Genomic DNA, 20,084 nt, shown 5'->3' with positions numbered 1-20,084 from the left:
GAGATATTCATAGCCCTTTCATTTCTCTCTGAAAGGAAGTGGAGAAAGATGAAGTCTTTCCTTAAAAACCCAAATGAACAAAGTGGGAAGTTTGAACAAACCTGGAAAATTAAGAGCTGCTTCTTCAGTCACCACTGACTTCAGCAGGAATTGAAGACGCTTAGTGAAAACTGGGAAAAGCCCCTGACAACAAATACTAGATGAAAAATTGTCAAAATATTTAAAAACATTACATTGTCAACAACAGTGAAAATTAAGAATGTAAAATCATGATTGCAAATACTGAGGGGCTGTAGGAGGTGATGTACAAAGAATATAGTCTAGTGCCAAATTCTGAGTAGCCAAAACACAAGGAAGTTCATCAACAGCATACTAAAGGAATCTTACAAAGCTTTATTAAATAATAAAAATGATTATTATTTACATCCAAATTGTCAATTTTAAGTAGTACTAGCACGTAAGGCACAACTTCTCCAAAACTAGCCATTAAGCCATTAACTCTCCATTAACTAGCTAAGACTCAATATAATAACATGTAACAACGTTGCTTTTTTGTAATACTGAGTGAAACCAAAACTGTGTGCCATAAATTGCGTCTGCATTCACATTCCTCTGACTTTTTGCTCGTATAGTTCTGCGCACAGTGTATTTTCCATGAAATACTTTGTTCTTTGAACTAGAACAATTGCGATCACTTTCATTATGGTCCTTAGGAGAGTTCAGACAGCCAGTATATTATTCACAATTAAACCTGTCATACTTGTTAAATGTAAACAAAGCCCTTATCCGATAGCTGCAAAATACTGCTTATGGATTAAAAGTTACTTTGATTATGATTATAATCCTCAAAATAAAGGATTCCAACTGAGATACTGTTTTTTCTATTCTCAGGGAAGTAACTTTAGCACTAAGAATTGGAACCAAGTTTTTCTTCTCATCTGTTTAAAATGAATTTGGAAAAAAGTTCAAGTCAGCATACCTCACTGCCATCTTGTTCAGAACGCAAAATACATCCGAGCACACAGTGACCAACTGCCTGGTTTAGCAGAGTACTTTCTGATGTACCTGGAATTGTGCATTTTACATCTGTGTGTCTTAGCCAGTCAAGAAGAAAACCAAAACAGTCAACCAAAAAACCCCCACATTAATACTTACACAATTAAATACTACATTGTATTTTACAGACTTACAAACGAGCACTTATTAGTAGGACATTATGGTACAAGTATTCCAAAGTCTGGTCATACCAGTAGTATCTTTCTGTATAATATAAGTGAAGATTCCGGGTGTGGCTGTATCGGTTTGTACACGAATACAGAGACAAGCAGGCTGAACCAACTGAAAAAGGTCACTCATCGTTAAGTGTGAAATAAGCCACTCACTTTCCAGTGCACCAGGTGACCAGTGATAATAAAAGGAGGCTCAGTTTCTATTGAGGTACTTCTATGTGTGAAATGACCTACATAAATGTATTACATCTCTGTCAGAACACAGTTAAGATAATTGCCTTCAATTAAAAATATTTACTACCAGAAGAAAGGTCCTCTTAGAAGGCACATGCTTTCACATTCCCAGTCCCAAAAAAGTGCTTACAGTAACAAGAAAGGAATACTGCAGTTGTACCCAAAGGAAGCCACACTACGATACTTTTTTGTTGTTGTTGTTGTAAAAACCCTCCAAATTATTCACAGTTGTTCCAGCATTCCTCATGTTAAACCAGCAAATTATGGTGATGAATCACATTGTAAGGCTAAACGTTAGAACACTTATCAGTGCAGTACATTCCTGAGTCTTTGGAACTCAAAATAAAAAATAAGTTCTTTGAAATATACAACCCCTCATATTTTTGGCTCATATTTGATCTGTTTTTCTATTTCCCTTTTTGAAAAAGTTCATTAAAAAGAAAGTTAATTTTTACAAAAAGTAAATAGAATTTTTTATCACTATCACTTAGACATAACTTCTAGTTGCTTGAAGAGTGCAAGAAAGCTAACTTAGCATAAACACTGCTTTTTGTCCAGTCATCCTTGTCAACTGAGCATAAAACTGCAGATAAGATTTAGAGAACTGAAGCACTGACATAATAAGAAAAACAAAAAAACAAAGAGCTCTAAATATAAAAAAACAATTATGAAGCTAGTTACATTCAAGAGATGACTTGAATTATATTGAAACTGTGAAAGTTCTTAAATTTGCTATTGTTAAAAGGCACTGGTTTTTTTTTTTTTTATTTCTTTTCCAGCCCTAATGCATGAACGTGAGTCCTGCTATCTCTAACGTGAACCATAATCAGTGCTCCAGAGTGTGGATGATGGGCTTGTTCTCCTGCTTGAGGACTGAGGACTGAAGGAAAGCACAGGTGACACAGAGAAACCTGAAACACAGGGGAAAAGGAGAAAAAACCCAATCATACTCAGGAATGGTGGAAGAAGAAAGAAACAAATAACTGCTGTTGATCATCTGCTGGAACACCTGGCAAGCAAGTCTAATGATCCATTCAAAGTGAAATAACCCCTTTAGCTTATTGCCTGTTGAAAAGACATCTTATAAATATGAAAATTTTGTAGGTCTTCCTATTAAGGACTTTAATTAAAGACTTGATTAAGTTTGAGGGGGGCACGACACGTTTCACCTCAGCAAATACAACTAAGGCAAATTCAAACTGAAAGTTAGCTGAAGCGTCAGGCAGGTGTTCTTACAAACAGCACGGCAGCTCACCATAACTTAAATATATCTGTAATAACGTGAATTGCGTTTTAATCATCACTGTTGATTACGGACCTCCCAAGTGAATGGGTATTTTTTGCACATTTCTGAAAGAGTTTGATTCTGCAACACTGCGAATAGGTAAAATAGGGAATAAATACGATGTCAAAAAACACAGATAAAACATGACTGCAAGATCAAAAGCAGCGAAGGAAAAAACCATTCCCTGAGCAACACTACTAGTCTTCTACAGACTTGTGTCCTTTGCCCCCTATCATCTGCCCTTCCCTGTCTCTTACAATAGCCCCAGCTCACAGTACCTCGCAGCACGCGGGCAGCACAAGAGGGGCAGCACAAGCTGCAGCTAATCTGATGTCGCATGAATTGACTAACCAGCCAGCTGCTGCCAAGCACACTTTATCAGCAGCTGAGCTCTGCTTTACTTTCCCTCAGCAGGAGCAAAATTGCGGATCTCTCTCCTCTACCCATCTGGTGATCTGCATGAATTCTTACACTTTTAACCTGTTCCCTGTTTCCAATGTGACTGAAGCTGGCCAAGAGTTTCAAAAGAATTAGTAATGGGTAAAGGGGAGGTTGGGGCGTGGAGCAGGAGGATGGGCAACAAATTTCCTAGGAACTGGCACAGTGCTTGCTGCAATATAATTCAGTATGCAGGCTCTCTCATAGTCATACCTCCCTACATTCAATTCAAACACAAGAAAACCTGCTTTGTAATATCTCGGTTAGTGATAGCCTCAGCTGCAACCACAATATTGGGGCTCTGCTGAGCATGCTGAAGGTTAGTTCTAAGATACAGGTTTTGGATTTTAGAAGAGCAAACTTCAGCTCGCTCACAGCTCAGTTGGGAGGGATTCTGCGGGAAGCTTCCATGGAGGATAAAAGAGCTAGCAAGTGCTGGGAGTTTTTCAAGAACTCTCTCCTGGAAGCAAAAAAAACAGCTCACCCCCTTTAAAGGTAAGGGAAGTAGGTGGAGCAAGAGACCCCTTTGGCTTAACTGCGAACTTCTGAGTCTGCTCAAAACCAAAAGAGCAAATGGAGTGCCAGAGATGGAAAAGCAGACGAATACTTGTTGAGAACTACAAGGGCATTGCCAGGGTGTGCAGAGATGCAGTTAGAAAAGCAAAAGCTCAGCTTCAACTGAAATTGGCCAGAGACATCAAAAACTACAAGAAAGGGTTCTTCAGGTGTGTAAACAACAAGCAGAAACAGAAGGAAGATATTGGCCCGCTGTTAAATAGGACAGGTGAGTTAGTGATCAACAATGCTGAAAAGGCAGAGGTTCTCAATGCTTTCTTCACCTCTGTCTTCACCGGCACTGTTGGGCCTCAGGCCTTGGGAACAAAAATCCAGGTTGATGCAAACACAGACCCACCGTCAGTGGAGGAAGAGTTGGTGTGTGAACTATTACAGGAGCTTGACCACTACAAATCAATGGGCCCTGACAATATCCACTTGAGGGTGTTAAGAGAGCTGGCTGATGTCGTTGCGAGGCCGCTCTCCATAATCTTTGAGAAGTTGTGGAGATCAGGGGATGTCCCAGAAGACTGGAAGAAGGCTAATGTCACCCCCATCTACAGGAAGGCCTTAAAGGAGGATCCAGGAAGTTGTAGGCCCATCAGTCTTATGTCAGTCCCTGGGAGAGTTATGGAATGAATCCTCCTAGGGGCTATCACAAGTCGAATGAAGCACACGACTGGGAAAAGCCAGCACGGATTCACCATGGGCAAACTGTGCTTCACAAACCTGATTGCCTTCTACAACAAAGTAACCTGCTCACTTGATGTGGGGCGGGTGGTGGACATTGTCTACCTGGATTTCTCCAAGGCTTTCAATATGGTTTCCCACAGCCTCCTGCTAGAGAAACTGATGCGTTATGGTCTAGACAAGTGGTCTGTGCGGTGGGTGGGGAACTGGCTGTCAGGCCACACCCAGAGGGTGGTGGTAAACAGCTTCTTTTCAACCTGTCACAAGTGGGATCCCCCAGGGATCGATACTGGGCCCAACGCTGTTTAATATTTTCATAAGTGATCTAGATGATGGGATCAAGTGTGCCTGATGAAGTTTGCCCATGATGCCAGACTGAGTGGGGAACTGGACACTTCAGAAGGGAGAGCCACCCTGCAGGAAGACCTGGATAGGCTGGAAGAGTGGGCTAACAAGAACCTTATGAAGTTCAGCCAAGATAAATGTAAGGTCTTGCACCTGGGAAAACATAACCCAGGAATGCAGCACAGGCTGGGATCTACCTGCCTGGGGAGCAGCTGTGTAGAAAGGGACCTGGGGGTCCTGGTGGACAAGAAGCTCAGTATGAGTGAACAGTGTGCTGCTGTGGCAAAGAAAGCCAACAGGATGCTGGGCTGCATCAACAAGGCCATCACCAGCAGAGATAAAGAAGTCATTATCCCACTCTACTCAGCACTTCTCAGGCCACACCGGCAATACTGTGTTCAGTTTTGGTCCCCGCTATGCAAAAAAGATGTGGACAGACTGGAAAGGGTCCAGAGAAGGGCCACAAAAGTGGTCAAAGGACTGGGAAACCTGCCATGTGAGGAAAGGCTGAGACAACTGGGTTTGTTCAGCCTTGAGAAAAGAAGGTTTAGCGGAGACCTTATCACCATGTTCCAGTACTTAAAGGGTGGCTACAAAGAAGATGGAGACTCCCTTTTTACAAGAAGTCACAAGGAAAAGATGAGGGGTAAGGGGTACAAGTTACTCCTAGGGACATTCCAATTGGACACAAGAGGAAAATTTTCCACAATGAGAACACTCAGCCATTGGAATAATCTCCCCAGGAAAGCAGTGGATTCCGCAACATCAGACACTTTTAAGATTCCGCTGGACAGGGTGCTGGGCCATCTTGTCTAGACCGTGGTTTTGCCAAGAAAAGTTGGACCAGATGATCCTTCAGGTCCCTTCCAACCTGGTATTCTATGATTCTAGCCAGACTAATCAATTAATTCATTTATAACTGGGTAACAGCTGCTTACTGTTATGGCTGTGTTGAGGAGTTGTCCTTGGGGTAAATGCTGGATGACTGTGCTGTTCTTTCGGTGAGAAAACTGCATGGTAGGCTGTAAGACAATGTAAAAAAATAAATAAATAACCAAACCAAAAACAACAACACCACCACAAAATCATTTCACATGGAAATTATTCCTTTATATCTTACAGCTAATGCATTGTAAGAAGTTATGGAAAAAAATACTGCAGTCTTTCATTCTCTTACCTATAATCATAACAGCTGTCCCTGCTAATAGTGCAAAAAGCGTGAAGAACATTACTTGATAAGAATCAAGAAAGTGCTGGAATAGACTGGCTCCATCTGTAGAATCAATTAAGAGGAGACAATATTGAGTTAAAAGAGCACCTTCCCCAATCTGCTTTAAGAGTTAATAGTTCTTAACTCAAACTGAAATAGCCAAAAGGTTTTTATTTATAGCAAGTAAGTATAATCAACTTAGATAATACGACTTTGATTCTAGTGACTATTTCCAATGCAGTCTTCAAAATTTGCCAGTAACAGCTTAAGATGTTGATATACAATGTCTTAAGCAGGTTCTTTACTTTCTCAGTGCCAAAATGCTAATCTGTTTTCAAAATAACAAGGCACGCTTGAGAGTAAATAAAAGCAGAGCAAAAAAAATTACTTTGAAACACTTTAGCACTGGGATATTTATGCCAACTGCAACAGAGTATTTTGGGCTGACCCAAAAGGAAAATACATCCAGCTTCAGTCACAATAAGCAATTGTACTGAAGTAAGCTGCTCACTGTGACCAGAAGACATGTCAATGATAACATTAGCTGCCAGATCCAATTTTAAATACACCAGATTTTATAACCTCATGAACATTAATGGAAGTTAGAGGTCTATTCTGGCATATTAAGTCTAGAGATGAACTTACGTCTCACTGGTGCGCTGGTTCTGTCAGTCAAGTAAATCACTGTCACTGGGATAGTGATAGACTGGTCAGTCATAGGACTAGAAACAGTTAGAGTGGTTGATAGGGATCCCTGGCTTGAAATTCTTGGATCCGACAGACTAATGGTGTAGACTACGTAACTAGGCAGCCCATACGATTTCTCTTTCTCAAACGCCTTCACTGTTGGTGACCCACATTTCACCTGCCAAGGAAAAAAAACAATCTGAAACAGACTGAGAAAGCACAGCACATATCCATCTTTCAGGCCACACTTCAGAAATGTTATTCTACTGAAAGAGAGAGCAACTCACCCCTCAGCTGGAGTCACACTTGGTTGTAACTTCACAGTGACACCTGCAGCACTTCACCCGTTTATTGTTAAGGTTGCCCTATTAACTGCTGTTTCTGGGGGTCTAGGCTAACCCCATACAGGCAAAAATCAAAGCATCTCTTACTGGGCTGCCCCTTACTGAACCATGGGCAGTCAAACAACTAAGTGGGCAAGAACCTACACCTGCTGCAGATTTTCTGCTTCCCCACCTGTGAGCTGGTTAACACATCCCAGCTAGCACACAGGTGAGCCTGAAACATCTCTACTACCCCATAACAAAAGTGAAAACTAAGGAGGAATACATTCCAAGATGAGTATTTCCAAGTCATCTCAGTAACAATCTTGATATGGTAAAGGTGGCACAGAGCACCTTTGGTTAGAAAGTTCCATGTAACAGTTGAAAGCATTTTGTGTTGTGATACCTTCCAGCAACAGACTCACCTCTAGGGTATCAAGAATTTCAGTGGCACCAAATATTTTCACATCAGAGCTTGTGTAATGGTTACTTAAAAGAATTTCTGTTTGGTCAGCATAAAACCCAGGATTGAATGGCACCTCAGTGCTGATCTGCTCCCCAGAGAAGTGGCTGCCTTGGATTGAAGCTGTAACTCTGAGTGCAGTTTTACTCATGCTGAGATGCTTCAGCTGCTTGTCAGTCAGCCTGTGCATTGTGATGGAACAGGTGTAATGTCCTATAAAAAGGAAAGCAATTTGACTGTTAATTGCTCATCTTTATGGTTTGTTCTCCATGCAGAGTGAGATTTCTGTGGCATCTTTAGAGAAAAAGCTAAAAAAGGTGGTAAAATTGAACAGACAGCAAGATCAGGAGTGCGCAGGTGAACGGGACAGTCTGTCTGCTGGTCCAAGCATCGCAATCCCAGTACTAAAACAACAGAAGATACATCTTGTCCCAAACTAGACATCATGATAAAACACATAAAATGGCAGTTTCCAGTCACATTCTATTATAGTATATAGCGAGACTCAATTCCACTTCTAATATAACATTTATTCTAATATTGATAGAAAGACTTTACTGAAAACTAAATTTAACATTCTATTTCATATTCTCTTCAACTTATGCTAAAATTTTAGTCGCTTAACCTCGCCATCAATTCTGTGGAGACATGGTTTATTATTTATAAAAGCTTCTTTAAAGGCTAGATATTCACCATGTTTCTAGTCTCTTGTGGGACCTATTTGTCTATTATTAGCACACAGATCGTAAAAAATTCCCCCAGTATGGAAGATACAAAGCGTAAGTAACAAGCAGAACTTGCTATGTATATGTTTTCCCCTTATTTTCTTTCCCTAACAAAGTAACGGAGGCAGGCAGTACTATGCAAGGTATAACAGTGTTTTACACAATGGGTACAGGGACTAATCTAACAGATAATTCATGTTATTTCCATATAGTCCATGGTGTTTTGGTTCTTTTTTACATCATGTTATAGTTATGAAACACTAACACATGTTGTAGACTTCACAATTTCATTTCTATTTCCACAGTATCTAGTAATTTCCCCTCATTTTAAGTCCCAGTTCATGTCATTTTGGGGATACATAAGAATTCTACCTTTCATAAGAAATAACAGCACTCAGGTTGCAGACTAAATTTTGAAAGCATGATAAATTCCAGAAATGTTTAAATTGCAGAATACAAGGAACTCAAAATGTATTAGTTTCACCAGATTTTCACATTTAAGCTATTTCCCTCATTTTAATCACTGAGGTTAGTTATATTGCAATAACTCCAGTGACAGGGCTTTTAAAAGGCCAGCATCAAGAATATTTGACTCTGTAGGGCATAATATGGTGAAATGTAAAGATCCTTGCTACACAGACATTAAAACTCATGATTGCTTCTCTTACCCCTAGACATAACTTCCACTGTATTTAAATGTACAGTAAAGGCACTGATGTATGGCAAGAAAACACCTAAAAGAGTCACTGGATGTTTACAGCTGCAGAGATACCCAATTTTGGAATATTTGTTACCTGAGTGCTCACTTATAGCAGCTGAAGAAGGAAGTGTTTTGCTTCCATAGTTTAACAAACACAAGGCCTAATATTATTTTCTAAATTAAGTTATACACAAGGCAATCTATTTTTTGTACAGTTCAGCTGGAGTAAAAGATGGCAGCTTCTAGCTCTATGAAGTGTGTGACCCCAGTGTATTATGTCTACATTCTGCAATGCCGCCACTTCTGTCTCAAGGTGCCACTGGACTGTCTACATACCTACAAATATATCAGTAGTAATTTGCAAAATTAGGACCTAAATTTGTGGTCAAAAAACGTATTAAAGTTTGGTTTCCTCCCCCCAGGTAAAATAACGCTTCTGAGTTTCTTCCTGACTTACTACTACAGCTCTGAAAAATACACATAGTGGGCTGCCACTGATTTCTGGCTTTCTCTGAAAACAAATAAATGTCTTTGTCCCATGCAGAAAACCCGAGAGTTAAACAAGGAGAGTACATGTTAACAACTCACTGAAGCCTGAGATCCTACACAGCAAAGCTCAGAGGCTTCAGAAGGAAATCTGCTGGGTCAAAGGGCATCTGGACTAAACCACAGCAGAATTCAAAGAGTCTACCTGGAGTTTGGCATTTTGTCTCATCTTACCTGAAACTGCATCAAATCCGGGTTCTGCTATAAAAATATCACGTGCTGGGAAGTCAAACACATAGTTGTTAAAATCTAGATGGCAACTGATAAGGGACTGTGGTTGTAACTCAGCAATGGCTTCAATCTGAGCCGGCAAGCACTCCCCTAAGGGAAAGAAGAAAAAACCCAATCTCTAATTAATTAATTAGAAAATTATGACTAATTTTTAATTAATTAAAAGCAAAACCATGGCTTGAAATATCAGGTTATTCCGCCACCTTCTGAAATAGTTTCACAAGCTTATGATGATCTTAAAATAGCTGGAAATCATAGACAGCTGCCCTATCTCAGGTCTAATCCCAAAGAGATGGCAAATGAAAATTTTATATGTTGTGGATTTTTTTTTTGACAGGAATAATTTATTTACAGGAAAGAATGAACCAGAGAGAATTTTCAGCTCAGATGTGTCTGCTGAATAACTTAGATGATCCTGGAAGTCTCAATTTATATTTTAGTGTCTGGCAAGATGATTTTTTGGTAGACTAATAATTTACATAAGGCACAATAAAATACTATTTGACTAAGTGCTCAGTGTTAAGCTAAAACCTAAAAAGAACCATCATCAAACAAAACACAGCTTATTAAATAGAGGACACAATATGATGCTTAATCTTTGTATTGATTCTAATTGCTGATAATTTCTCTAAAAGATTTAAGGATGGTAACTACTTTAAACACGCTCAGTAAGAAAGCATAGTAACTTCAGGAAGGCAATTAGAATTAAGCATATAAGCAAACAATCAGCTGATTGACTATTAACTGGTTTTTGGTATGATCAAAAACTACAGTTCTATTGGCTACTGATTTTATTAGTTGTGAAATCTTAATAGCACCCCAGAACACCCTCCAAATTCTGTAATATGGCCCTAAGATTCTTCTAGAGCTCCTGCGATTCCGAAAGGGCACTAGAGGTTCACAGAGACTTTGCTACACCAGCTTCACAGACCCTTAAAGACAAACAAACAAAAAGCCAAAACACAAACCAAAACCACCTATCGTGAATATACAAACATGCAATAAACAATTAGCATAAAGATTTTTTTCATCATACCTTTCAAATTTTTATTTCTTTCCCCAATTGAAACTATCACTTTTGAGGCGGCAACTCCTTGCAAGCTTGTTTTCACACCACTTACATGCATTGCTGTAGTCCTCTGAGGTATATTAACCAATATCTGAAAAAAGGATGACGTACATTGTTACCAAAAACTGTTTTAACAAATAAAAATTAAGGCAAAACCAGACTGGATTGATTGGGAAATGCACACATCCTTGTATGTACATACAATAGACGAGCAGACTCCAGGAAGTCATGTTTCTCTTAATAAGAAATCCTACATTTCTCTAATTTTAGAAACTGCCTTTCAAGGCAATTTAAGCTAGTAAAAACATTCTCTTTCTACCCAACCCCCATAAGTTAATAGGCATAAAGCTCTATGTCTAAATTTAATCGAAAAAGAATATCTAGCGCTTATGTTAGCTGACACAGTGAACTGTGTCAACAGTATGACTGCACTGTAGAAAACCAAAATAATTTAATTGAGTAGTTCTGATCAGTGATGCACAGTAATATGGTACAACACTTTAGAAAGTTCTTGTTGGCATCTCACCCTGCAGTGAAACTTCATTCATAAAATCAGCCATACTCAAAAATTGTTTAGCGTCTAGAAACAACTTAGCCAAGCAACGGAATCAACATGTACAATATAAGAACAGTATAGGTTAAAAACAAACTATTACACTACGTTTTCCTCCTTAACATAGGTGATTAAAAAAACCATAATGTGTTTGGACACATACCAAATACTTCCCAACCATTTGCATTTCTAATACTTTTTCCTTTAAAAAGAATGTTTCTAAATATTTATTAGAAAAAAAAAATAATCATAGAATACTTTTTTGGTAAGGGTCTACCTGAAGCAAACAAATGTCAGCAGTTCTGGTAGGATTTAACAGTGCCTCACCTCTCTGTATGTTTTAAGTAATCCAGGAATCTCATAATAGACAGTGACAACACCAGAATCCCTTGCCACTGCTACGCCAGTCTTGGAGTCGACTTGAAGAACACTACTTAACGAGGAGCTCCATACACCCGACAGGCCTGAGAAGACACGCCATTTGGACACTGTTCAATGAATTTATGCTAAATGAAGCATTTCATTATCACATCGGTGTCTGTACGTATGTACCCACTGCACAGGCAGCACGGGTGCACACACTTCCCAATTCACAGAAACTAGATTCTAGGGTCTCCTGTGGTGGAAGGCTGGCAGCCCAACACCAAACTGACTTGCAGTTACTCTGAGAGAAGCCCGGTAATACTAATAATCAAATACAGTGAGTGAGGTTAGACAGTCCTGACTCTACGTGTTTCCCATAAAAAACAAGCCTTTCAAGCGAACAGAATGGAAATGTCTGAAGTCTCATGAATCCAATACAAGCAACATATTGCATGGTACAATTAAAATTAGAGGAGCTGATCAAACCTATTTTTATCATTAACAAGAACAGTGACATTTGATTCTGAACAAACATCATAAATTATGCATTTAGTTTTCCTGAGAATGAGAAAGAGTCACACTGATGTCAAATTATATAGCTGCAAAAACACAGCGACTGAAGTGCCGCTTACCTTCTTGGTTTATCAGTGAAGTACTCAAACAGAGGACATCACCTACCACCACATCTATGAGTTCAGGAAAAATGGCATGTTGCACAGGAAGTGGGACGTAGTCTGCGATTCCACTATGTTCTGCATCCCAGACTTTAAGCAAGGTCAAACCTACATTTACAGTCCGGATTACAAATGTGCTGTTTGTGGCTCCTTTCCCAATCTGTACAAAGTCATCTCTACATACAAAAAGAAATGCTTTTACGTTAAGGCAAGTTTGCTAATGTCATTACCTCTACAAGAAATAGTAGGTATTGAAGTCTTTTTAGATTGTTGACTTTTGTTTTCAGCAATGGTTACCTTCTAATCAAGACTGACAAAATAAGGAAAATATAAAAATGATTTAGGTGCTACTGAGGCAAATTTCAGTTCTCACCTCGTTACGCTGAGGGAATACTGAGGTCGTAATTATGTATGAGAACTACTTCCTAATTTTAGGAATTATAGAACTTTAGAACGAGGTAATCTGTCTCTTCCCTTTTCTCAAGGAGTTAAGAAGCAAAGGAATTTGAACACCAATATGCAGCTTTCCAGCCAAGACTTTACAAAACTAAATCCCATTTCATTCCCAGTTCTGATATTTACCAAAATTCAGCATTCCTAAATGCACTGACACCCTAAGCACTTACAAAGTGCACCCAGCACAGAGATTGCCATCCTGGCAGCACCATGCAGAGACAGTGAAGGTCTTGACAACAGCAGAGCTGGGTCACCACAGTGCTGCACCTGGGGTTAATGAGCAGTGCTTCTCTCTCTAGGGCTATTAATTAGCCCTGTGCTGAAGCAGCTCTGTCACATCTATTTTGGAAGCTAGGGCAGCGTTATCTCAGGGACCTCTGTATGCTATAGAAATGTCTGCAGATCGTTTAGGTAGGAGAATGAGAAAATCTTGCATTCAACCCCTTTTTTTCCTTTTAATCATGTTCACTGCATTATAACTGCAAGGTGCTCTGCAGAAAACAAGCTATGTTTAGTAATGGAATTAGTGATTGTTTACTAATGACCAAAGAAGGCTGTTTTACAATATTTATTACTCTTTGAGGCAGAGACCGACAGGCCTTTTGAGGCCTGGCTCTGCTGTGCAGAGGCTGTACAAGCATATCTGAAGAGACACCCCCTGATCCAGAACGTTCACCATCTTATATAAGACTTAAGTGAGTCAGTGTAACAAAGCACTAGGAGGAAAGAAGCAAGATGAGGCAAATGCTAATAAAATCCATTGTTTATATGGCCACAGATGTATGCAATCTGATGATTCAGAGTCACTTAAAGCAGAAATGTACCCCAGCAGGCCCCACGATCATGCTTATCTGGGCTACTTTCCATTTGCTCAAGAATATCGATTGCTAACTCGAACTCTTCTTTCTGCTATGGTGAAGACCACAGAGATGAAATCCTTTCTTTGCTAATCTCAGTTCAAACTATATCTTCACTTGGTATTTTTGGAACAATCTTTGTTCCTTGCTGTGGCTGGGCTACGTATATTTGGCCTTTTTTGTTCTCTGTAATTATCACCCATGATAGATACGCACCTGTTTGTTGCAAAGTTCAGCACAGAATTATGCGAATGAAAAGTATCTCCAGAGTTATCGTGAAAGTGGACTGTAAATGTCAGTGTCACACCCAGTGGGAGAGCCAATAATGCCTCTTTGTTTTGTGTGTGCAGAATAGGACTCATCGAGATTCTTAGGTATGAGATGGGGTAGACCTGTGAAAACATCAGCAGTGAAAAGCAAAATCAAATGGCTTTTTTTGGTGCCTCTATAAAAACAGTAATCTAAAACAGCTCTTATTATGCAAATATACAAAGCTTCCTTTATGAACCACTTGCTATATGTTTAGCTATATGACAGTACTGAGACATGGCGCTGTTATTATCAGTTCATGTATTTCACAGAATAGCTGAGGTTAAAAGGGGCCTCTGGAGATTGTCTAGTCCAGCCCCGCCCTGCTCAAGCTGGGCTACAGCCAGTTGCCCAGTATCATGTGCAGGCAGGTCTTGAGCATCTCCTAGGATGGAGACTCCACAATCTCTCTGGGCTATCTGTGCCAGTGCTCAACAGCTACCACAGTAAAAAAGTGCTGTCCTGTGTTCAGACAGGATTTCATGTGTTTCAATTCGTGTGCATTCCCTCTTGCCCTGTCATTGAGCACCATTGAGAATGGTTTCTGTCTTCTTTACACCTTCCCATCAGATATTTCTTAGTATTTTTCTCTAATAGCACTGGGAATTGAAGCAAGCAATAATGATGTAGAAATGCACATCACAGACTTCAGAAACTACATTATTATCCTATAAATTAAAACTGTTAAGACTCCCTGGTTATGCAAGAGAAGAAGCTGCCCCTAGACTTCCCTCCCAGTAATTCTTGAAATAAAAAGTGTAATTCATTCCCCAGTCACTAGACCAGGAGTAACTTGCAATGTATGTGAGAGTGAGGGGATGAAATGGTACTGTTTCCCCAGTTTCCTTGCACGAGGTGAGAAAGCCAAGATGATACAGGCAGTTTCTAACAGCCTTGGCTCTGTTTGAGCAAAGGTTTGCCCAGCGGAGGAAACACAAGCAATTGCTGCAAAGCTGTTCCTTCGTGATCCTTGTCAAATAACATCACAGATGCTACAAACTGCTGCCCCTCAAACAGGCCCGTGGTGGTCTGACAAGAGGGCTTCCAGAGTGGGAAGGAACAACACCCACAACCTTTCCTCTTGAGTTGTGTGCTGGGGGGCAGTTTCTGACCCATCACTGGGCACACTCATCTTGGTACTGCTGGCTGTGTAATGCTGCAGCCAGGCTGTCCTGTGAAGCATGGGCTGAGAGAAGTTACATGCAACAGACAAAAGCAGTCAGAACGGGCATCTGAAATCCTAACTGGTCAGCAGGCTGCATTTTGTTGCCTCAATGCCTCTCCTCAACCAAGACAGGAGTTAGGGACTTCTGCTCCAAATTCTTCAGAAAAGTCTGCTAGTTTATCCATATGTGCACACTCCCACATTTTTGCAGTAATACTCCAGTGAAGGAAGTTTGTCTGAAGACAAAGATTTCACAACCATTTTTTTTTGGTTTGTTTTTTAAATAACATCTTACTATTCTTGATTAACTTATCTAGGTTAACTAGCAAAATTACTCAACAAAGAACTGTAACTTTCCGTTACAGCTGTTGGAAGATAAATAATGGAAGGATAAAGAAAGCAAAAACCTTCAAATATATAGAGAAAACTATTTTAAAAGAGGCCCTCAGGCTTATCTTGTAGGAAAATCCCTTTTTTCTGACCTAAGAGGTTCAGCTAAAATGTAAAACTCCGCAATCTGAAAATGTACATGTCAAAACTTAAAAAGGAAAGGACAAATTTGGCCTCAAGCAAATAGCATCTTTGGTGAGTCTGAAAGACAAAAAAAAGTGGCTAGAATATCAGTATATACAACTGTCTACTCCACAGGCTGATATAATCAGTTAAACTATCAGTGCATATAGTCATCTGCCCAACTAGCTGAGGTTATAAGCTAACAAAAACGCCATTTCCCTGACAGATTTTCAAGATTGCTTTACTTTAAAAATCTCAGAAACTGTCCCACAAGGGACAACTGCTAAATTTAATATTGATGAAAACAGCTATTTACTGTTAAAGCATCTCAGTTTTTAAAGTATTTTTTCTTTTTAAAAAAAAATATTCAGTTGAATACAGCTGGTAGGAGTAAGTGCTTAGCTTGCTTCCATGCTAAGCACACTGTCCCTCCTTACTTCCACTGTCCTCCTTGGCTTATATAAGATAGTCTCTTTTTCAGCAAAGTTGAAGGTCTAAGTGTTAAGTGATGCTGCTGCAGCAGTTTGGTTCTTAATTGTGTACAGTTGTAAATAGACAAAACAAGAACTTACGAAAGGAAGGACGGTGTGAAGGAGAGGACTCTGCCTTAGAATGACACAACAGATTCAAGCTCATCTCCTGCTCTGTCACAGGTTTTTCTACACGACCTTCAGCAAAACCACTCAAACTCTCTCTCAGTTCTTCATCCATAAGATGAAGACAACAGCACTGTATTACCTCACGGGGTTACTGTGAGGTTAAAAATATTATTTCCATAAAAGTAGTATAGTTCTAATAAGTACAGGAAAACAAATCAGTTGTACAAGATGCTCAACTGAGATGGTTCCTAACACAAAGAGCTCACAAGCTTAATACCATAGTGCACTGACTCCACAGCTCTGCAGTATCCCAACTGTGTACGGAAAGAACGCACGAAGGGAGAATTTAACTTCAATACCACTATATGCTGACTAAATGTCATTTGAGCCAACCCCAAACTCATTACATGTCTTTCACTCGCCGGATCCAGCAGTGAAGGGAAGAAACAAGGTCATCTATAACAGAGCTGTAGAAATTCACTGCCACCACCTAGCAGCAGGAGTGGCATTAGTGAAACTAAGCCACCATTTCTTTTTTCATTTTCCACCCAGGAGGACAGACCTACATGCTGTCCTACAGACAAAGCTGAACATCATGGTTAAAAACAAAATTCAAATAAAAAAGTTCAAGCCATTTCACGCTGATTATAAGAATTAAACTTACACATAATTTAAAGTCAGCACTCAATTGTATGTCCTTCTCCTTTAGCTGGGACATAGGAAAGATGCTGACAGAGTAAAAAGGGAGAAGAGGAAGTGGAGCAGAGGGTATCTCAAGGCTCACGTTGCCGGATATAGGAAGTTCTCAGCACAAGGACTTTTGAACAGAAATGAAGGACATACGTTCCCTTATGTCCTAAGTACCCAACCACTAAGATACATTAGACAGCACATAACAGCATTCAATCAACAGATGAAGTTTTGAGAAAGAAAGATGTTTCATTAGCCTGGAAACAAACTGCTGAGTTTTGCTACAGGTTTGTCCTTCCCTGAAGCATCCACATTTCAGGGTAGCTTAGCCACATAGGGCAGCCTTGTACATGGCCTTTGCCAGCTCAACCAAACACAGGCAACAGCAGCTAAATTATTGCAGCTAAATTATTGCATCTGATAAGATAGCCTTTCTCATGCAGAGATTCTCATTACATGTAAAAGCTAAACTGCTGGGAAACAGCAGAGAAAAATGAAATTTTTGGGCACTATACAGTTACATCTCTAATATCTTGAAGATCTACGTATCATTTAGGAACCTCACAACAGATCCTGCATTTATATTCATTACTCCAGATTATATTTACCTTTTTCACACACTGCAAAATGCATATTTATGACATTAACATCTTTTTTTATTTGAAGTTCTGTAATTATCAGCCTTCTAAGAGATTTTTTAGGACAATTTTTTTTTTTTAAATTTAAGGCACATGCATACAAAGGCCTTTTTGTAAAATGAACCAAATTTAACAATTTGCTGGGATTTCATGTTTACCGATCTAATTTAGCATACTAAACTTCTTTTTTTCAAAGCTCAGGACTATTAATTCCTATAGTTAACATTTTTCAGTAAGGAAGTTCAAAATGTGCAGTTAACCATCCCTGTTGCAGTAATAAAGATATACTTCTAAGAGAAAACTGCAAAGAGAGAGAGATGATACTACCTTAACAGCAGCTACAATGGTTTGGTTGATCCCAAATGACTCTTGTGAAATCACTTCAATTGTTGATGATCCTATCAAAGACCCAGAGTTAAGGAAACCTCTCTCATCGATTTTTACAACAGGAACTTTATCTGGTCCATCCAGGACACGGTAACTCAGTGAAGCCACTCGGTCCCTTAAGAAAACAAACAAACAAAACAGAAAAACAAAAAAACAGGGGACCCCCTTAAATGAGTAAACCCATATTTCCACTAATATATTATGCAAATCTAAAAGATTGCTGTTTGGTATGTGTTTTTTCCACATGTCTGCAATAAAAGCTGAAAAGCCTGTGTTCTAGTCTAAGAAAGGAAAGTTTAAGTGCTGATTCAAGCTCACTTGGAAGAAGTCTTATCTGAGTTTAGGCATGTATTGAAATCTAGTTTCCATCCACTGCCCTGCAGTGTCATCGTTCACTGACGTAAACTTGATTCCAAGTAATAATGGCTAAGGCTACAACATGCAGCTCCTGCTGTCATTTTCTGTAAACAATATTTAGAGGGAGATTAGTCCACCAGGGCCAATGCTAGTATTAGAGATAAAGTCAGGGACATGATTAAGTGGATCTCATCAGTTTCCTGGAAATGGTTTTATAGACAAGGTTAATTTTTGGAATAACTCTCACCATGCTATTTGCATATTAATAAAGTGAGCAAATACATAAACTATAATTAGTGGGCATTCTGAGACATTAGCTACTTTTAAGTATCACTTATCACATCTTCTAAAAAATCTGTAAATGATTTTTTTTTCCTCCCAGGCTCCTCCACTGAGATAGAAATACTCTATCCTAAGAAAAAGGTATTAAAGCTGGATTTTAGCTGCCCTTTTCTTGGCAACAGTGTAATTGGTTTTGGTGGTAGAGCATAGGGACCCCAACATTCGATAGTGAAGATAATAGGACAGAGAAATGTACAAACTGATATCTAGCAACTTAATGAGTAATTAATCAGAAAAACTGCTCAGAAGAGATAGCAAACATTAGTAAGTGACTACAAATGACAGGGCTCCTATATAACTGTTTCAAAAGGAGGTGCTAAATGACCATGGTCACTGGAGCTCTAGTGAAACTAATGGTTCCCTCGCCTCAAAAAGTAAATGCATCTAGAGCCTCGCCCTCAGCGTATGTCCTCTTGTCTGTATCTCCGCATTCTTATGCTAGGAAAACAAAATTTCAATCCTGAAATGAGTCTGAAATGTCAGTCTTTGAAAACAGATTATGTAAAAAGGACTTCTCATTTGGAAAGGATATTTTAATCTCAAAATCTAGTCATAGCTGCTGTGTAAGAAATACGGAGAAGTATATTCCATAAACCCTTAATCACCCATAAAAAAACTCTAGTGGAAGCAGGCTACTGCTTTAACTGGCTCAACATATTTTAAAATAAGGGTCTAGAAGTTCCAAATATTGAATGAATTTTCTAGCTACAATCCAACATTTGATCGAAGATTTGATAGAGCCCAAGAGTACAGATAAGATACTATTACTCATCAGATAAGTTGTGTATTATATGGATGCACTGTCATATTTTTTTTAAAAGACAGAAACAGCTTACTTCAAACAGAATTGCTTTATGTTTTTGATAAACTGTTGACACAAATCACAGTATGAAAACTGATCACTAACCTGTTTGTCTGAAGTTTAATAAAGGAATTTGGTGACATTAAGATCTGCTCCGCTTCTACTTCTGGAGTGACTAGGTGAAGTTTTTCAAACACCTGGAAAATAAAAGGCATTTTAGCCTACTGCTGTGTGCAGCAAGACATTTATTGCCATTTATTTCACCTTCAAAACAAAAAAACCTCACCAAATAAAACTATAACACTTTTTTTTTTTTACCTTGTATAATATGTATGGTAAAAAACAAAAATTAAACGTGAATATTTGAGAATGGGACAGGTAGTATCTTCTATCAATTATTCTGAAGAGCATTCATTTCTATGGCTATAGCTATACTATGAAGCAGTATGAAAAAAGAAGCAGATTTGTCCAGCAAAATGGTGTCGGAGACCCCACATTCACCCAAGTTACTTTAGACTACCCCAAGTCTGAGCCCGTGAACACATGAGGTGCACTCCTCAAGCACATTTTCCAGCTTTGTTCCATTTAAAGGAATCCAGTTCACATACTTTGAAACTGCTCCCCAAAGTACAGTAAGTGGGAACAACCA

The 20,084-nt window shown here is 39.2% G+C and overlaps 1 protein-coding gene across 1 annotated transcript in view; it reads right to left on the bottom strand.

The window, feature by feature from the left end:
- Nucleotides 1-456: 456 nt before the first annotated feature.
- NUP210 (nucleoporin 210) overlaps nt 457-20,084 on the bottom strand; it is a 69,091-nt gene continuing 49,463 nt past the window's right edge. Inside the window, exons 29-40 of the mRNA XM_059823207.1 lie at nt 19,541-19,632; nt 17,875-18,049; nt 13,850-14,025; nt 12,279-12,496; nt 11,611-11,747; nt 10,698-10,821; nt 9,605-9,751; nt 7,422-7,672; nt 6,632-6,851; nt 5,954-6,049; nt 5,715-5,798; nt 457-2,374 (exon numbers count right to left, since the gene is read on the bottom strand). Coding sequence (XP_059679190.1) covers nt 2,274-2,374; nt 5,715-5,798; nt 5,954-6,049; nt 6,632-6,851; nt 7,422-7,672; nt 9,605-9,751; nt 10,698-10,821; nt 11,611-11,747; nt 12,279-12,496; nt 13,850-14,025; nt 17,875-18,049; nt 19,541-19,632 — 1,821 coding nt within the window. The 3' untranslated portion in view covers nt 457-2,273. The remainder of the gene's footprint in view (nt 2,375-5,714; nt 5,799-5,953; nt 6,050-6,631; nt 6,852-7,421; nt 7,673-9,604; nt 9,752-10,697; nt 10,822-11,610; nt 11,748-12,278; nt 12,497-13,849; nt 14,026-17,874; nt 18,050-19,540; nt 19,633-20,084) is intronic.

The sequence above is a fragment of the Gavia stellata genome, chromosome 12 (genome assembly GCF_030936135.1).
Source record: "Gavia stellata isolate bGavSte3 chromosome 12, bGavSte3.hap2, whole genome shotgun sequence".
NCBI classification, from domain to species: Eukaryota; Metazoa; Chordata; class Aves; order Gaviiformes; family Gaviidae; genus Gavia; species Gavia stellata.
Note: the sequence above shows the minus strand (reverse complement) of the source record. Positions and strands in the feature narration are given on the sequence as shown.